Source organism: Leptopilina heterotoma, unplaced genomic scaffold (genome assembly GCF_015476425.1).
Source record: "Leptopilina heterotoma isolate Lh14 unplaced genomic scaffold, ASM1547642v1 Lhet_0, whole genome shotgun sequence".
Taxonomy (NCBI): Eukaryota; Metazoa; Arthropoda; class Insecta; order Hymenoptera; family Figitidae; genus Leptopilina; species Leptopilina heterotoma.
The window spans coordinates 1,239,992-1,259,204 of record NW_025110811.1 but is presented as its reverse complement, the minus strand read 5'-3'; the positions used below and the strand labels follow the sequence as shown (position 1 = coordinate 1,259,204).

General features: G+C 21.6%; 1 protein-coding gene across 8 annotated transcripts; it reads left to right on the top strand.

Annotated features, from left to right (window-relative positions):
* Positions 1–83: 83 nt before the first annotated feature.
* LOC122507335 (cGMP-dependent 3',5'-cyclic phosphodiesterase-like) lies at positions 84–18,289 on the top strand. 8 transcript variants are annotated; one of them, XM_043620025.1, is made up of 14 exons: positions 84–404; positions 627–935; positions 3,291–3,419; positions 7,571–7,818; positions 8,279–8,388; positions 8,471–8,610; positions 11,207–11,393; positions 11,776–11,957; positions 12,061–12,063; positions 12,489–12,673; positions 14,979–15,264; positions 15,416–15,703; positions 15,909–16,054; positions 17,941–18,289. In XM_043620025.1, exons 2-14 carry the CDS (start codon positions 828–830, stop codon positions 18,212–18,214), a joined length of 2,286 nt encoding a protein of 761 aa, XP_043475960.1. In that variant the 5' UTR covers positions 84–404; positions 627–827; the 3' UTR covers positions 18,215–18,289. The 8 variants fall into 8 exon arrangements, with proteins under 8 accessions (XP_043475960.1, XP_043476326.1, XP_043476114.1 ...); XM_043620391.1 differs by having other exon boundaries at positions 84–935; positions 3,291–3,407; positions 14,979–15,243; XM_043620179.1 differs by having other exon boundaries at positions 84–935; positions 3,291–3,407.
* The last annotated feature ends 924 nt before the right edge of the window (positions 18,290–19,213 follow it).

Here is a 19,213-nt window from a genome sequence, read left to right as displayed (position 1 = left end):
ACCCGATTCTTTTTTATTATCTTACGAAAGTTCGTTTTTTCACTAACTTAAAAGAAAAAAATGTGATTATAATTCATTTTCACCCCTTTAGTTAAGTTTTTTTCTTTAATCTAAACATATCCACTAAAAAAACACTTAATTCTAAACATTTTTTTGAATTTTTGACATTTTCCCGCCAGTTTTGGTAACTCGTTCACCTCGTTCACTTCACTCGTTGTGAACCTAACCTCAAATTCTTCGAAATTTTCCAAGTATATCTTTTTAAACAACAGTGTGTTTTGTAAACAATGAAATGGGATTTGTCACTATCTAGTGCGACGATGTCGAAAAATCACTTGCCGAGAAGTGGGGATGATTAATCGGGGCCTTTATTACGCAATTATCGGAAGCGATAAGTAAATCAAGTAAAATCGTCAATTCAATAAACAAATAAAAAGATCTTTAGGGAATAGGTTTTCCTTTTAAAATCTCTGTTATGGGGAAATACCGGTTTTGAAAATATTGCAAATCTAAACTATATAATAACATCGATTGTATGAAAATTGCATATGATTGTATGAAATGATATTGTGTATGTGATGTGTATATTCGCAGACAGCCGTTTGTCACGTTTGTTTTCTTTTCAGTAGCGCAATTGTTCCGAGAGAGGAAGTACGTACGTATTTTTCTACGTCCTACTTTGTTTCGTGTTTTAAAACTCCTCCAAATACACACAGTTTGACGATAGTGCACAGATGATTCGGCGCGAAGCGTTACTTGATATTTACTACGTCCCATATAATATTCATGATGTTTCGTGATTATCTTAATTACACCGGGCAAAAATTATGAATTCCTTGCGTTTGGAGGTGAGCGATCCGGGAAGCATTTTATTGCTTCTGCAAGATCTTGCTGATCTTCCCTGCACATTGGTGCAGCAAAAGCTGAATAAACATGTAAGTCACATATATTCAATATCAATTATTTTTTTCATACTTTTTTTTTTTTAATTCAAATTGAAAAAGTTTATATTCCCCCCCCCCCTGGAAATATGAATGAAATTTTTGAATAACTTTTTAACAATATTTTAGGGATAAAAGTAAAATTGCACAATCGAGTCAGTGAGTCATTTTTCTTTTTTAAAGTTTTTCCACACTCTGACTTTTGTGAGAGAGTAGTGTACCTAATCGTCATGGAAAAATCTTTTATTGCTTTTCTGTTTCGAATTCCAAAGATGACAAAAGAAGTCGAGAACTGAATAAAACAGATGAATGTTTTAGTTTGTAATTCTCTTTTTTTCGTTTCTACTTTGTTTTACGATTTAATTGCTATGCTTTTTAATATTTTCCAAGAAAATTATTTTATTTTTTATTGATAATCAAGAGGGATTTTTATTTCGAAAAAAAAACAATTGCAGTTGACAAAAAAATATTTTGTTTCTTGTATTATATTATAGTCAATGTGATTCTAGGTTATAAAGATGGGAACTTTTTTCATGAATTATGTTGTGAGTCATTTCCTTTTCTAAAAAAAATATTTATTTTCCAAAGAAATTAGTTTTTAATTTATTTGGTTTCAGTGTTTATTTTATTTAGTTTATTTACTGTTTTTTTTTCTAAAATTGGGGGAAGAATAGATCTTTTCATTTAATATCTAATCTTTTCTATTATTGTAGTTAATAATTTTTATAATTTTAATTAGAATTTTAATTATCTTTCTGGAAAAAAAATCAAGTGTTTCAAATATTATAAAATATTTTTTAAAAAGTTAGTAAGTACTTACAAGTGGAAAAATCGATTATGTTCTTAGAGAAAATTTTTTCTTCTTCCATAAATAGATTGCTGTAGTAAATATTCTGTACGTATCACTGTGGGGACTAAGTTTTTTAATATAAAAAAAATCAAATTATAATAAAGGGTTAAAACCTCTCTCTCGTTCTTTTTTCACTTCACGTTCGAGATGTCAAAGGGAATATTTTTATAAACACATTCTCATTTTTTATTATTTATTTTATTTTCTTACTCATTATTTTTTGTTTATTTATTTATTCAAAAATAAGTTCCTAGGGCTAATAATGAGCCCTAATCTTTTTATTTTTATTTAATATTGTTTACTATTTATTTTATTTTTTATTTATTTCTTTATATTCTTATTTTTTATAAATTTCTTCGCAATTTGGAGAAGTTACAAATGATTGCAAAAATTAAATTATGTTCAAAAGTTTAAAAAATTTCTCGGCAAAATTTCAATTATCTTTATAAATAATAAAATTGTTCTCCGAAATTCAATTATTTTCAAAAAAATTTAATAAATTTCTTGGCAAAATTTCAATTATTTTCAAGAATAATAAAAAAAATTTCATAAGAAATTCAATAATTCACAATGAATTCAATTATGTATTTTCAAATTTATTAGAAGTTTCTTCGTAATAATTCCATTATTTTCATAAACTATGCAATTTTTTTACACAGATTCAATTATTTTTATAAGTAATTCAATTTTTTTTAGGAATTCAATTATTTTCATAAATAATATAAAACTCATGGCAGAATTTAAATTATTTTTAATTCAATTTTAATCCAATTCTTCGAAAAAATGTAATTAATTCTTAAAAATTTAATTAAAATGCAACCAAAGAATTCAATTATTTAAAAATTTTTGTTGATAAAATTCATAAGAATTCAATTTTGAGAAACATTCAATTATTTAATGAATTATTTATTTTTGTATTTAATTGAAATTGTAAAAATAAAGAAATAAATAAATAATTGAATTCTCGTTGAATTTTCTAATAAATATTGATTAAAGAATGGATTTTAGTTAAAATTTTGGACAATAATTCAACAATAAAAGCATTACAGCGTAAATTTTTAGAAATAATTTAATTTTGAAAAGGTTTAAATTAAAATCTTTGAAAATTTGAATTTTTTATACTTTTGACTATAACAATTCTGCAGAATTCATTTTTTTAAAAAAGTTTAACTGGATTTTTTAAAAAAATAATTTCATGCTTTTATTTTCTAAAATATAATTAATAGAAGAATTTTCCAATAAACGAAATTTTATGTAAAATTGAATTGTAAACAAATGGATTTAAAAATTATTAGAAATAATTGATTTAAAGAAGGATTTTAGTTAAAAATTCTAAAAAATAATAATTTAATTGAATTGATGAAAATAATTTTGAAGAAGTTACAGTAATAATATTCTTATAATTTTCAAATTTACTTAATTTTCAATTTTATTTAATTTTCAATTTTATTTAACGAATTTTACTGAATTCTAAATAATTTTTTCTCATTTTTTCACAGTTTCAAAACGTGACCGGAGCGAAAGTGGCATTTTTGGCGCCGATTTTATTCGAAACTGAAGAAATGGTTATTCACGTGGTTGGAGAAAAAATTCTGGATCGAGAATTGAGATTTCCGGTGAGCTTGCAGGTTATTTGATTTTTTTTAGAGCATAACTGACACAACATTTATTAACACTACTGCTTTTCTAAATATAAAAACTCAAGAAAAAGAAAAAAAAAGAAAAGAAATCATTCATTTAAATGTTTTGAAACAGAAAAAAAGATAATCATTTTCTTCGCTTATTCTCATTTATCTTTCATACAAAGTTAACTGTTCAAAAGTAGAAAGAATTATTCACAGTTTTTATTAAAAATTTCCACCAGTGTCTGCTGAAATATTGAAGGTTCTGTGCATAAATTGAAACTTAAGATTCTTATCTTTTAATAGATTGTAGATCAATTAGATTTAATATAGATTTATTTATTTATTATATTAATAATTATTTGATTAATTATTATTGAATTTATTAATTAATCAGTTATTTTATTAATAATTATTGAATTTATTAATTAATCAGTTATTAGTTATTATTGGATTTCTTAATTAATCAGTTATTTAGTTAATTATTTATTTAATTAATTATTCAGCGAATTATATATTTAACAATAGATTTATTATATTATCAGTAGATTTTTTCATTGATTGTGTTTTTTACTACATAAAGTTTGTAGAGTCGTAATTTTGTTTTTGAACTTTTGAAAAATTTAAAAAGGAAACTATTGGAGTTGATAATTTTTTTTTTTTATTTAATTTTATTTGTCAAATATGAAAATGAGAGGAAAACAAGAAGTATTGTTTATTTTCACAGAGAATTGTAAACTCCTTAGTAGAGACATATCTCCACACTTGTGCAATTGGCATTATAGAAGCCATTCAAGTTTATAGAAGTAACATCGATCCACAAGCTAAGCCTGTATTATAAACACACTCGAAGCACATTCACTTCAGCAAATACTATCTTACGATATCAAATCTCATTTTTTATTTCAGTATCAATTTTTTCGTAAGTATTATGCATTTGTTACAAAAAAAAAAAAAAAAACAGATAACATTCTTCATGTTATTCACACGCATCGTAACATTTTTCTTTTCTCTTCTTTCTTTCTGTTTCTAAATTCAATCTTGAAATTGTTTCTACAGGGTTGCCATAGGTCAGGGAATTCAGGAAAAAGTCAAGGAAAATAAAATTCGTCAGAGAAGTTAGGGAAAAATCAGGAATTTTTATTAAAAGAACTGGAAAAATTAAATGATTAGAATTCATAAGAAAATTCTGAATTTTTGACTCTTTTTTGTTTGCCTCAAAAAAGCATTGAAATTACCACTCATTCTAATACCAAACCTTCAATTTTTTTATATTTCTGACAATAACTCAATTCTTGAAGAACTATCATATTATTATTTGTAAATTATTCAATGAATAATTTTACTCAAATTTTTAAAAATTAATTGAATTTTAAAAGAGTGGCGTTTACCATTTTAATAAATAGACAAACTTCAAAAGGTTTCAATTTGAAGTTTTATAAAATTTCAATTTTTAATTAATTTAATTAAAAATTTTAAAGTACTTAGATTTTTGAAAAAAGTTAATAATTAAAATTCTTCTGAAATTAATTACATTTTTTAATTAATATTTAATTTATTATTAAAAATAATAGATTTGTAGAAGAATCTTAGTTAAAAACACTGAAAAAAAATTGAAATTTGGAGAAGTTACAAATGATTGCAGAAATTCAATTATATTTTCAAAAGCAATAAAATTCATCGCAAAAATTCAATTATGTCAAAATTTTTTTTAAATTCTCATTAAAATTTCAATTATTTTTAAAAATAATAAAATTCTTCTATTTTCAATAATTCAATTATTCAAAAAAAAAAATTTAAAGGTAAAATTCTACGCATAAATTCAATTATTTTTGTAAATAATTAAAATTCTACAGGAATTCGATTATTTACAAATTTTTTATAAATATCTTCGCAATAATTCTATTATTTTGATAAATAATACAAATTTGTACAAAGATTTAATTCTTTCATAAATATTATAAAATTCTTTTTAAAAATATTCAATTATTTTCATATATAATAAAATTCATCGTAGGATTTCAATTATTTTTAATACAATTTTCATCAAATTCCTCGAAAAATGTAATTATTCTTAAAAATTTAATTAAAATTTGACGATAGAATTCAATTATTTCAAAATTTTGTTGATAAAAGTCTTCACAAGAATTCAATTTTGAGATACATTCAATTATACAATAAATTATTTATTTTTGTATTTAAATAATTGAATTCTCGTCAAATTATCAATTATCTTTCTAAATAATTATATTCTTTCCCGAAATTTAATTCTTTTTAAAAATTGTAGTAATAAATTCTTCTTAAGAATTCAATTACTTTTATAAATAATTAAATTCATAGCAGAATTCCAATTACTTTTTTATACAATTTTAAATGAATTCCTCTGAATCATTCAATTTTTTCAAAATATTAATAATAATCTCTGTAAGAATTCAATTATTTTCAAAATCTTTAAACAAAATTCTTTATGAGAATTCAATTTTAAGAAACATTCAATTATGCAATAAATTATTTATTTTCTTATTTAAATAATTGAATTCTCGTCAAAATATCAATTTTCTTCCTAAATAATTAAATTCTTTTTAAGAATTCAATTATTTTTATATATAATAAATCTTATCGCTGGATTTCAATTATTTTTTATTCAATTTTAAATGAATTCTTCTGAATCATTTAATTCAATTTTTTCCACGAAAAATTTAATTATACTTTTTTATTTAAATTTTCCAAAGGAAATCAATTTTATAAAAAAATGCTAATAAAATTCTACGCTAACATTTAATTATTATCATAAATAATAAAAATTTCACAGGAATTCAATTATTTAAAAAAAAATTTAATAAAATTCTTCACCTTAATTCAATTACCTTCATAAATAATTAAATTCTTCATAAGAATTTTAATAAAATTCCTCGATTAGAAGAATTCAATTATTTTCAATAAAATTTCAATTCAATTCCTCTAGAGGATTTAATTATTTTAAACAAATTTTAATAAATTTTTTCGATACCATTCAATTATTTTCAAAAATATTAACAAATGTTTACGCCAGAATTCAATAATTTTGAATACAATTTTTATTGAATTCCTCGAATGAATCTAATTATTCTCATATATTTTAATCAAATTCTCCAATAAATTCAATTATTTTCAAAAATATTAACAATACAATACAATTTTTATCAAGAAATTCAATTCTTTTTCTTAATTTTAATAAAATTCGTTGTAAGAATTCAATTTGTAGAACATTTTTTCGATAAAATTCTTTACGAGAATTCAATGTAAATTTTTAATGAATTCAAGTATTTTCATAAATAATACAATTTTTCGCAAGGAATTAAATTCTTTTTCTTAATTTTAATAAAATTCGTTGAAAGAATTCAATTTTTAAAAAGAATATTCTTTTTTTTTATTTGATAATTATTATTTGATAATTCTTTATGAGAATTTAATTTTAAGAAACATTCAATTATTCAAGAAATTATTTATTTTTGTATTTAAATAATTGAATTCTCGTAGATTTTTCCAATAAAAATTTATTTTAAAATAAATTTAAGTCAAAATTTTAGATAATAATTGAATATTAAAACATATGTAGCTTGAATTTTTAGAAATAATTGAATTTTGAAAAGGTTTCAAATTAAAATCTTTGAAAATCTGAGTTTTTCACACTTTTAATTAACAATTCTGTAGAATTAATTTTTTTGAAAAAGTTTAATTGAATTTGTTTTGAAATTATTTAAAGTTTTTATTTTCAAATATTATTTCTAATAATTTTCAATTAAAGAATTTGCGAATAATCCAACTTTCGTAAAATTGAATTGTAAGCAAATGGATCTAATAATTTTTAAAGTGAATCAGAATATACTTTAGGGGTAGGGAAAAAGTGAAAATTTTGTTTGGAAATCAGGGAAAAGTCAGGGAAAAACAAAATTAAATTTTTCTGGCAACCTTGTTTCTACAATTCATTTAGGATAGGAAATTTATTTTCAAAAAAAAAAAAATAAATAACTATTGATAAGAGGAACTATATAATTTTACAATATTATCCAATTTCTATGCCCTTTGATTCTTTTTTTACTATTTTTGTTTTTTTTGTTTTTTTTATTGAAAAAAACAAGGGCAAAAATTCAGTTAAAATATTGACACTATTTTAGGTGATAAATCATGCTTTGCACAGAGCCGTCAAACAACGAAAATCCATGGCACAAAATATCACAGAACTTGACCAAGAGTTATTGCAACACCTTCGTTCGGTTGTAGATGTAGCTCCTAATTTATTTCTTAGCATTCCGATTCAACATCCCATCAAAGATCATATTGCTTTAGTCGTGTGTCTTGTCGACTATGATAATAAAGAAGATGCCGATCACAATTGCACAAAAATGGTGCAAGAGTGTTTCAGGTGAGATTCATTTTTTTTTCGAAATTAACAAATGCTCGTAATTTTTGTTTTCAATACAAATAATACAAATAAATAAATAATTAAAATAATTAAACATTTTTTATTCAACTAAAGATTAAATTTACAGAAAAGGTTTAAATTTTCATTTTTTTTTTTCAAGATTTTCTCTAATAAAAAAAAATGCATTTTATCTTTTTTTTCTTTCTATAAGAAAATTGATTGATAATAATCTTCCTATAGTTGGATTTTATTTATTTTAATTTTCAATTCTTCGACTTCGTTATTTTTTAATTTTTTAATTTTTTCAGAATTGTCATTACTTTTTCTTTATCATTCATAATTATTATGCTTTGACGTATTGGGAGTTTTTTTATTGTTGTTGGCATAATTATTTGAAAAATACGATCACAATTTTGGATGCGAATAAAAATTTGTTTGAACTTGAAATTTTTGTGTATAGATACTGCCTGGGATTACTTTTAAGCACATTGCGTTGTCAAGAGGAAGCGCGATTAAAGATTCAGTGTCAAAATTTATTGGCAGTTTCTCGAAAGCTTTTCATGCGATTAGGTATTAACGTCTATTGTTTATATAAGCGCTTACGTATTTGATCCTCGATTAATCTGTAATAATTGTGTTGTTCAATGAATAGGAGATTTATCAGACCTATTACGAGAAATAATGGCCGAGGCTAGAAAGTTAACGAATGCCGAACGTTGTTCTTTGTTTCTCTTGGATACTGAACAACAAGACTTGGTCGCTAAGGTATTCGATGGAGTTGTTACTGGTGAAGTACGTTTATTTTATAATTATTTTTAATATTTATTTTTTAAAACATAAAAGAAATTCCTTTCTTTTCTTATGGTAAATTCATTTTATTTTTATTTCTTATTTTTAATTTTTATAGTCGTTTAAAAAATTGTTGAAAATATTAAAAATATTAAAAAATATATTAAAAATACTAAAAAATATTAAAAATATTAAAAATATTAAAAATATTAATACAGATTATTTTTTTATTTTCTTTTTATATTCAGAGTTGCCACAGAGAAATCAGGGAAATGTGGAAAAATTTTATCGAAACTACTGGAAAAATATCAATCTTCTAGAAATACTATAGAAAAATTCCAATCTTTGGTGTTCAAAACAATTTTTTTTTAAATTTAACATAATTTTCTTTAAACTTTCTTTTTCATCTTAAAAACTTTTGCGTCACAATGGATTTAAAAATATATTCATTTTTTTTATTTCTGTAAATAATTAAATTTATTTTAAATAATTAAATTCGAAAATAACTTTTTTAAAGAGATTATGAATTATAATTAAATTAGAAAAATTTTTATTTATAAACTGGTGCAATTTTCAAAAATAACTCAATTTCAGAGGATTTTAAACATTTTAAAATATATTTCAATTTCTATAAAGAATTAATTTTTTCCTTCTAAAAATGATATTTTGTAGTTTTTTTTTATCATTTGATCTCCCCTTAAATATTATTTTATGAGAATAAAATAAAATTCAAGGGGAGAAAATGTTATAATTATTTTTATCTCGGAAATAGGAAATTAAATTTTTGTGTCAACCCTCATATTTATTGAAATTGTTAATATTTAATATAATCTATATTTTTGTTTGCTTTTTATTTCCTAATTTTTTTGATAATTTTTCCTTTTTAATGTTTTGAATTTTAAAAATAATGAAATTTTAATTTAATGCTTAGAAGATTAAAAAATACCAAGAATTAATTAAATCAAATTGTTCTCAATTAAAATTAATTCTTTGATAATTTCGAATCTAAAATAATTTAATTCTTCTAAGGATCCAAATTTTTCAAAATAATTAAATTTCTTGACAAATATTTGAAAATAATCGAATTTCTGCGAAGGATGTTATAATTAACATTTTTTTTTAAAATAATTGAATTCTTTCGGGAAATTTTATAACAATTTAAGTAAATTTTTTTCTTAAAAATAATTATATTGCAATTTTTGAAAATATTTTTTTTTTTTGAAAAATTTTTTTTCAGACGAATTTTATAAAAATTCTTTAAAAGAATTTAATTCCTGCAAAGAATTTGATTAAATATGAAAATAATTCAATTCACATGAATAATTTTATGAAAATTTTTCAATTAAATAGAATTTCTGCAAAGAATTTTATTAAAATTCTTTAAAATAATTAAATTCCTGCGAAAAATTTGATAAATTATGTAAATAATTGAAATTTTGCTAAGAATTTGTTTAAAATTTTTGAAAATAAGAATTGAATTTTTTGAGGAATTTAATTAAAATTGTATGGATAATATTTCAATTCTCAAAAAGAATTTAATCAAAATTTTTCAAAATAATTGAATTTTTGAGAAGAATTTTATGTAAAAAATTGAAAATAATTGAATTTCTTTGAAGAATTTTATTAATTTTGAAAATAATTGAATTCCTGCGAAGAATTTTATCAACATTTTTGAAAATCCTAATTAGATTCTTTTGAAGAATTTCTTAAATTTTTTTTTTTTAAAAGTAATTTGAAAGTAATTGAATTTCATGAAGAATTTCTTTCAAGCTTCTAAAATAATCGAGTTTGATATAATAATTAAATAACTAAACATTTAATTATTGAATTTTATTAAAATTTTTTAGAATTTCAACAGAAAATTTTGAAAATAATTGAATCGAAAAAGAATTTTTTTTTCAATTTTTAAAAATAATTTTGTCTGTTAATAATTAAAATTTTTAATTTGTTCATTGAATTTTATTAAAATTGTATTGAAAATAATTTGAATTCCAAAGAAGAATAAAAATAATAATTTAATTCTTGCGTAGAATTTTACTATTTGTAAAAATAATAGAATTATTTCGAAGAATTTATGAAAATTTTAGAAAATAATTGAATTCTTTCATGATTTTTATTATTTATGAAAATAATTGAATTTTTGACAAGAATTTTATTAAAAATTGTATGGAAAAAATTGCATTAATGTGAAGAATTTTTTTATTTATGAAAATAATTCAAATATTGAGAAGCATTTTATTATTTATGAAAATAATTGAAATCTTTGATTTACAAAAATAATTAAATTCTTCTGAAGAATGTTATTTATGAAAATAATTGAATTGAAGCAAAGAATTTTTATTTAAATTTCTAAAAATAATAAACAACAATAATTTTGTAAATAAATCAATTTTTGAAATTTTTATTGTCAATTTATTCAAAAATTGAAGTTTATTTTTTGAAAACAAGAAATTTTGTAATTTCCATAATAATACTAATGAACTGAACATTATGTTTCGTAAAATTCGCTGGTTCTTTATTAATTTTCAATAAATATAAAAAATGTGTTATTAGATAAATTTTTCAACTACTGAAATAATAATGTGCGAATTGTTTTTAGACAGTAAAGGAAATGCGAATTTCCCTGAATCAGGGAATTGCCGGTCATGTCGCGACGTCAGGGAAATTACTCAATATCCGAAACGCATATAGTCACCCTCTATTTTATCGAGGAATTGACGATGTAACTGGTTTTAAGACGAGAAATATTCTCTGTTTCCCTATTCGAGATGAGGAAAGAATAATAGGTACGTTTTATTTTATAAAAAAGAATAAAAGAGTATTTAAATAAAATAAACGAAACAGATCTTCTTGATTTGTTTTTTTTTCAAGCTTTTACGCTTGAATCGATATTTACAAAGTACGAATGCAAAGTAAGAAAATAATAAAAGTAATAAACATAGTATAAGTAATGAAAATAATAAAAGTAATAAAAATAATAAAAGTATTAAAAATAATAATAGTATTAAAAATAATAAAAATAATGATAATAATAATAATAAAAATAATAAACCCAAAAAAGTTTATAGTCTTTGCTTTTTTGGTTTTATTATACGGAGAATTAAAAAAATAAAAAAAAAATAATGAGAATGAGAATAATGGAGAAGATTAAATATGTAAATATTTTAGGAGTAGCTCAACTGTGCAATAAGATGGATGGTTTATATTTTGATGTATTTGACGAAGAGGTTGCGACAGCTTTTAGCATTTACTGTGGCATCTCAATAATGCACAGCATCGTTTATAAAAAAATTCAAGACGCTCAAGCTAGAAATAAGCTCAGCAATGAACTTATGATGTATCACATGCAGGTAATTAACACAAATGCATTTGTAATTGGTATACTGGGTTCATTAAACAGATTAATAACATTTTGTTTCTGCACTTAAACTAACTCCTTATTGATGAGAGCAGCAGGTAATTTTTCAGTATATATTTAAATATTAATTAATGTATTCCTAAATAATTCATGACTTTGAAAGAAAAACAAAAAAACAAGACAAATTATAATCAAAATTTTAATTAAAGAAAAAAATTGTTTAATTTTCAAAATAATTTAATTATTTAAATGGAAAATTAAATTTATGTTTTAATATTTAAACATTTCAATTTTGAACAATTTAAAAATATTATTCATAAATTTGTAAATTAATTAATTCTTTAATTTTGTTTTGATAATATATTTTGTAGTGGAATTAGAATTATATTTTATTTTATAATTTAATAATAAATATTTGTAGTATTTAAAAGAGAATTTGGAAATTAAAATTTAGAATTAAAGTGAAAAATGTAAAAAAAATTACGAAAAGTATTTTAATAGAATTTTGAAATGGTTTTTTTAGGTGGAAGATGAAGCAGTTCAGGCGCTACTAAATTGTAGGGACGATCATAATATCAAGGACTTTGACCAATTTCATTTTAGTCCTCGAAATATACCATATCGACACATGCCGTGTTACGTGCTCAAAATGTTTAGGGACCTAGGTTTTATTGACCATTGGAAAATTAAGAGAACTACCCTCGCAAGGTTAATTGCTTCTATTTTTAATTTATTAATAAGAGAGTCATTTTGATTGGAATTGATAAAAGCCTAGTGGATTAAATTCAACACTTTTAATATCATCAAACAATTTTTTAATTTTTTTTATTATTTCTATTTATTACAAAGGTTTAAAGACTTTTTTTTACATTTTTGCACCAATGTCTCTTGTTGTTTTGTATTATCTATGAAAATAATTAAATTCCTGCGAAGAGTTTTATTATTTTTGAAAATAATTAAATTTCTGCAAAGAATTTTATTATAAAATTTTAATAAAAAGAAATTTAACTCTTTCGAGAAATTGTTTTGAAAATAATTGAACTCCTGCAAAGAATTTTTATTTATGAAAATAATTGAAGAGTTTTGATGTATTTTACTAATTATTAAAATAATTAGATTCTGGCTAAGAAATTTGTTAATATTTTTGAAAATAATTGAAATTTTTCGACGAATTTTATTAACATTTTTGGAAAATGACTGAATTCCATGCGAAAAATTTAATTATTTATTAAAATACTCGAATTCCGGAAAAGAATTTTATAAAAATTTTCCAAAATAAAATTCCTTGGGAAAACTTTTATTATCTATGAAAATAATTGATTTCCCGCAAAGAATTTTATTAAAATTTTATAAAAATAAAATTTAACTCTTTCGAGAAATTGTTTTGATAACAATTGAATTCCTGTAAAGAATTTTATTTATGAAAATAATTAAAGAGTTTGTCATAAATTCTTATGAAAAGTTAATTTATTACATTTTTTGAAAATAATTGAATTGTTTCGATGTAGTTTACTATTTATTAAAATAATTGAATTCTGGACAAAAAGTCTGTTAATAATTTAGAAAATAGTTGAATTTTTTCGATTTATTTTACTATTTATTAAAATAATTGAATTATGGCCAAAAAAATTGTTAATATTTTTGAGAATAATTGAATTTTTTCGACGAATTTTATTAACATTTTTTCACAATAACTGAATTCCTTGTGAAAAATTTAATTATTTATTAAAATAATAATTAAATTGTTTGTAAAATTTTTAATAATAATTTTGAATTCCTGTTAAGAATTTTTGTAATTTTTAAAAATTATCTAATTATTTGCGAATAATTTTATTAAAATTTTTGAAAATTTAATTAAATTCTTTCAAAAAATTAGATTAAAATATTTTAATTTTTATGAATCATTTCATTAAATTTTGTTTAAAATAATTAGTCTTTCGAGAAACTGTACTGAAATTGACTTAAAAATAATTGAAATAATTGGAAAACTTTTACTACATTTTTGAAAAATAATTTACTTTCTGTTAATAATTTTATTAAATTTCCCTAAAAAATTGAATCTTGACGAGAAATTTTCAAAAAATTGTTTCATTTATTTGTTTATTTCAATTTATTTATTTTTTTTTAATTTCTGAATAATTGAATATTTATGAATAAATTGAATTGAATAATTTTTGTTAAATAAATATTTAAATATTTACTTATTTATTTTTTCAATAAAAATTAAAATATTTCAAGTGATTTCAATTGAATTCTTTTAAGAAATTTTATCCTTAATTTCTTAAAATAATTGAATTTTTTCGAAGAATTTTATTAAAATTAAGAAAAAGAATTGAATTCTTTGGGAAAAATTGTATTATTTATTAAAATAATTGAATTCTTTTGAAGAAGTTTATTAAAATTTATGAAAATAATTAAATTCTTTCAAGCAATTTTATTACTTATTGAAATTATTGAATTCTGGTCAAAAAAAAATTTGATAATATTTTTGAAAATAATTAAAATAAATTCATTCGAGGAATTCAGTTAAAATTACATTCAAAATTATTGAATTCTGGCGTAAAAATTTGTTAATATTTTTGAAAATAATTAAATCTACTCGAGGAATTGAATTAAAATTGTATTGAAAATAATTGAATTCTTTTAAAGGATTTTATCAACATTTATGAAAATAATAATTGAATGTTTCGAGGAATTTTATTAAAATTAAGAATGAGAATTGAATTCTTGAAAAGAATTTAATTTTATTTATGAAGATAATTGAAGTCTGGTAAAGTATTTTATTTTTTTTAAATAATTTTTTTAATAGAAATTAAAATATTTCAAATGATTTGGATTTCATTCTTACAAAGAATTTTAATAAAATTTTCAAGTATGTATAATTGAATTTTTTGGGGAATTCATTTAAAATTGTAAAAGTAATAATTGAATTTTTGCGAAGAGTTTTAATAATGTTTCTGTTTTTATTGTTACTGTTTGTTTCTGTTTTGTAAATATTTGTTTTATTTTGTAGGTTTATTCTGTACGTGAAGAAAGGATACAGAGACGCTCCATATCATAATTGGGTGCACGCATTTTCCGTTGCCCATTTCGCTTATTTAATGATAAAAAATCTCGAATTGATTGGCGATCTATATATGTCGCATTTACAGGCTCTTGTTTTTCTTGTCTCTTGCTTGTGCCATGATATCGATCACAGAGGAACGAATAATTCATTCCAAACAAAGTGTGGAACAGTTCTCGCTAGTCTTTATAGTTCCGAGGGATCAGTAATGGAGGTTCGCTATTATTTCGAAAATGTATTTTCTTTTTTTTTGTATTTCTTTCCTCTTTTTTCTGATTTAATTAATTTTTCTAATTTGGACTTTGTTTTTTTTTAAACAATTTTTAACATTGTTTTTTTTAATTATCCACAGTGTAAAAATTGAGAGAATAATTTTTCTTTTCCAGAGGCATCATTTAGCTCAATCGATGTGCATTCTAAATACTGAAGGATGCAATATTTTTGAGAGTCTCACGAGTGAGGAATATAGTGAAGCATTAGATCTGTTGAGAAATAATATTCTCGCCACTGATTTGGCTTCTCATTTTCGAAATGTTGATAAGCAACAAATTATTATCAGTAAAGGATATGAGAAGAATAATTTGGATCATAGAAAACAACTTCACGCAATGTTCATGACCTGTTGTGATCTCAGTGACCAAACCAAAACTTGGAAAGTCTCCAAAAAAACTGCTGTAAGTTGATGACAAAATTATTATTCTAAAAATTATTTTATTTTAAGGAAAATAAAGATTGATTCTTTTTTTTTGTAATAGAACTAATTGAATTTACTTTGGTAGTTTAAATTTAAAAAGAACAAATTGAATTTACTTTGGCAATTTAAACTTAAAGGGAATGAAAAATTGACGAGGGAAATAATATTGAATTGATCTATTTCAGGAGCAAATATACGACGAGTTCTTTTCTCAAGGAGATTTGGAGAAAAGTATGGGAACAGCACCTATTGAAATGATGGACAGAGAACGTGCTTCGATTCCAGACCTTCAAGTGCAATTTATCACGAATCTCGTCCTTCCCTTATTTACGTAAGCATTTTTCAATTCTGAATGGTCCTTGAATAATGCAAGAAAATCAAATTTCTTTTTAGAAAAGATAAACGATTTTTATTTTAAATTTAAATCGACTCAGATCTCGAATAATATAACTTTTTAGATTTTTTCCGACTTTTGCTCTAAATAATTGCAACAAAATTCCATTTTAATTTGCAACTTATTCCAATTTTTACAGTCTCAAAAAAAATTTATATGGTTTTATAGTCAAATTTTTTCAAAAGAAAAGAAAATTAATGAAAATTAGAAAGTAGTTCTTAGAAATTTTCATTTAACTTCTTAGAATTTAAATATTTTCAGTACTTTCAAAAACATATTTTTGGAAATTTAAATAATATCTACAAAGAATATTTACATTGAAACTTATTTTAAATCTAATTTTCTAGAATTATAATTAAAATATTGGAGGAATCAACACATTTACTAACATTTGTCGTTACCATTCAATTATTTTCATTAACAATAAAATTATTCGCAAGTTTTCAATTCTTTATCTTAATTTTAATAAAATTCTTCGCAACAATTCAATTATTTTCATAAATCTTAATAAAATTCTTTAAAAGAATTCAATTATTTTCAATACAATTTTAATTTAATTCCTCGAGAAGATTAAATTATCTTCAACAAATTTTAATAAAATTCTTCGATAAAAATCAATTAATTTCAAAAATATTAAAAATTTTTACGTCAGAATTCAATGATTTTCATTACAATGTTTATTAAATTCCTCGAAAGAATTCAATTATTCTCACAAATTATAATAAAAATCTTCAATATTATTCAATTATTTTCAAAAATATATTTACAAATTTTTACGCCAGAATTCAATTACTCTCGCAAATTTTTATAAAAATCTTCAATATAATTCAATTATTTTCAAAAATATGTACAAATTTTTACACCAGAATTCAATTATTTTAATAAATAATAAAATTTCTCGAAAGAATTCAATTATTTTCATAAATAATAAATTTTTTCGCAAATAATTTAGCATAATTTCAATTATTATTAAAAAATGTTAATTCAATTTGTCGTAGCATATCAATTATTTTCAATACTTTAAATTCAACATTTCTGAAACTTCATTATTATTTACCGAAAATAATAACATTAACATTTTTTTTAAATTTAATTTTCAAGAATTATTATTAAAAGTTTCGAAGAATCAATAATTATTACAAATTTTAATTAAAATCCTTCAAAGAATTCATTAATTTTATAAATATTACTATTAAAGGTTTTGACAATAATTGAATTCTTTTGAAAAATTTTATATCGAATTAAGAAAAAAATTGAATTCTTTCGTGAAATTTTATTGAAAATAATTGAATTTTTTTAAAGATTTTACTGTTTAAAAAAATAATTGAATTGTTTCGAAGGATTTATTAAATTTTCAGAAAATTAATTAATTCTTTCGTAAAATTTTATTAAAATTTTGTTGGAAACAATTGACTTTTTGCAAAAAATTTTACCACTTATAAAAATAATTTAATTCTTCCAAAGAATGTTAATATTTATAAAAATAATTGAATTCTTACGAAGAATTATATTAAAATTTTTGAAAATATACAAAGTTATAATTAATTATGTATTTAATAAGTGAATTTTTGAAATTTTTATTATGAAATTATTCAGAAATTCAGATTTGATAGTAAAAAATTTTAATTAAAATTTTAAATTTTAATTGAACATCATGCGCGTAACATTTGCTAGTAAATAAATAATTGAAATGAAAAGTAAGTTTTCTTGTTTCTTAAAGTCGATCCAAGGCCTGTACTTTAATTAAAAATTAATTTAATTTCTAAATATTACTTTTCAATTTATTCAACAAAAAATCCTAATAAACTATTTTTTTCTTCTAGAAATTTGGCAACGCTATTTCCATTAACTCAGCAACTTGTTAATGTAATAAAAGATAATCGAGAAGTGTGGAAAATAGTGAAATCCCTTTTTCAAAAGTACAGTCAGAAGGGAACAACGGGTATGGATATTCTACTCGATCCACGATTAGATGAAGAAATTGACAAGACATTTAATTCACTCGTTGGTAATTCAGAGGAAAATTCATCACAGGAAAGTTGTGCTTACCCGTCAGATAATGCCGATAATGTCGAAACAACGCCTAAATCAAATTAAATAGGCTGAAAACTTTGACTCAAGGCTCCGTACTTAAGACAATTTTTTGTGCTTTTTAGTGTTCATTGGTAAAAAGTGAAAGGGAAAAAGAAAGACTGCAGTAGCCGATGAGAGCTTTCTATTTAAAAAAAAATATATATATATATACACATAAGATTGCTCGATTGGTGAATTCTCTAGTTTTCTACTTTGTAAGCGCGTACCAACTTTTTTCAAATCAGAAGCAAAATGTGTGATTTATTGTTCGATACAAGATTTTAATTTTCACAAGGAGAAAAAAAAATATATGGGACGCGCTTTTTAGAACGCGGGCGTTCTTTAACCGAAGATTGTCAAGTTTTGATGAGACAAAAGAAAAAAAAAATTCTCTCGACTTTTAAAAGGAAAAAGAAAAAACAATCAGTTTCTATCAAAAAAAGGTACCAAGAATTTTCTACATAGAGAGGCTTCGTGGAAGATGAAGAGAAAAAAAAATATCATTTTAATACGAGAGACGAAAAACAGTATTAACTCCTGATACTAGATCAGGAAATATCTTGCAATATATTTATATTTGAAACAAAAATTTATAATTAGACAATAACGTAATTGAGCCAGACAATAGAATTTGTAAACTAGCTCAATAGTGTTTTAGAAAGTCAATCGAGTCAGCGGCGAAACTGCTTGTTGAAGAAAAATTAATCGCTATCAATCTATTTAAAAAAAACAAATCCACTACTATATTAAGTGAATGTTCTTTTAAAAATCCTTTGTTTTGAAAAAACCAAGGAAATATGCATTTTTTTTTATATTGAAAAAAAAATGATTAAACAATTTACATTAATTCCAATGAATTATTATCCAATCAATATACAATTATTAATTGTATTCAGTGAAATTGTCAATTGTATTTTACAATTGAAAAGTCTGTTTTAAATTCAATATTTTTAATTTAAAAAAATAAATAAAATTTATTATTTTATTAGATTAGAGAAGTTTTTTTTCTATTCAAAAAAAAAG

Coding starts and splice junctions, on each gene's coding strand:
- LOC122507335 (XM_043620025.1), top strand. CDS start 828: ATGAATTCCTTGCGTTTGGAGGTGAGCGATCCGGGAAGCATTTTATTG. Junction 8,389..8,470: donor AAAGCTTTTCATGCGATTAG/GTATTAACGTCT, acceptor TTCAATGAATAG/GAGATTTATCAGACCTATTA. Junction 15,265..15,415: donor TTCGCTATTATTTCGAAAAT/GTATTTTCTTTT, acceptor TTTCTTTTCCAG/AGGCATCATTTAGCTCAATC.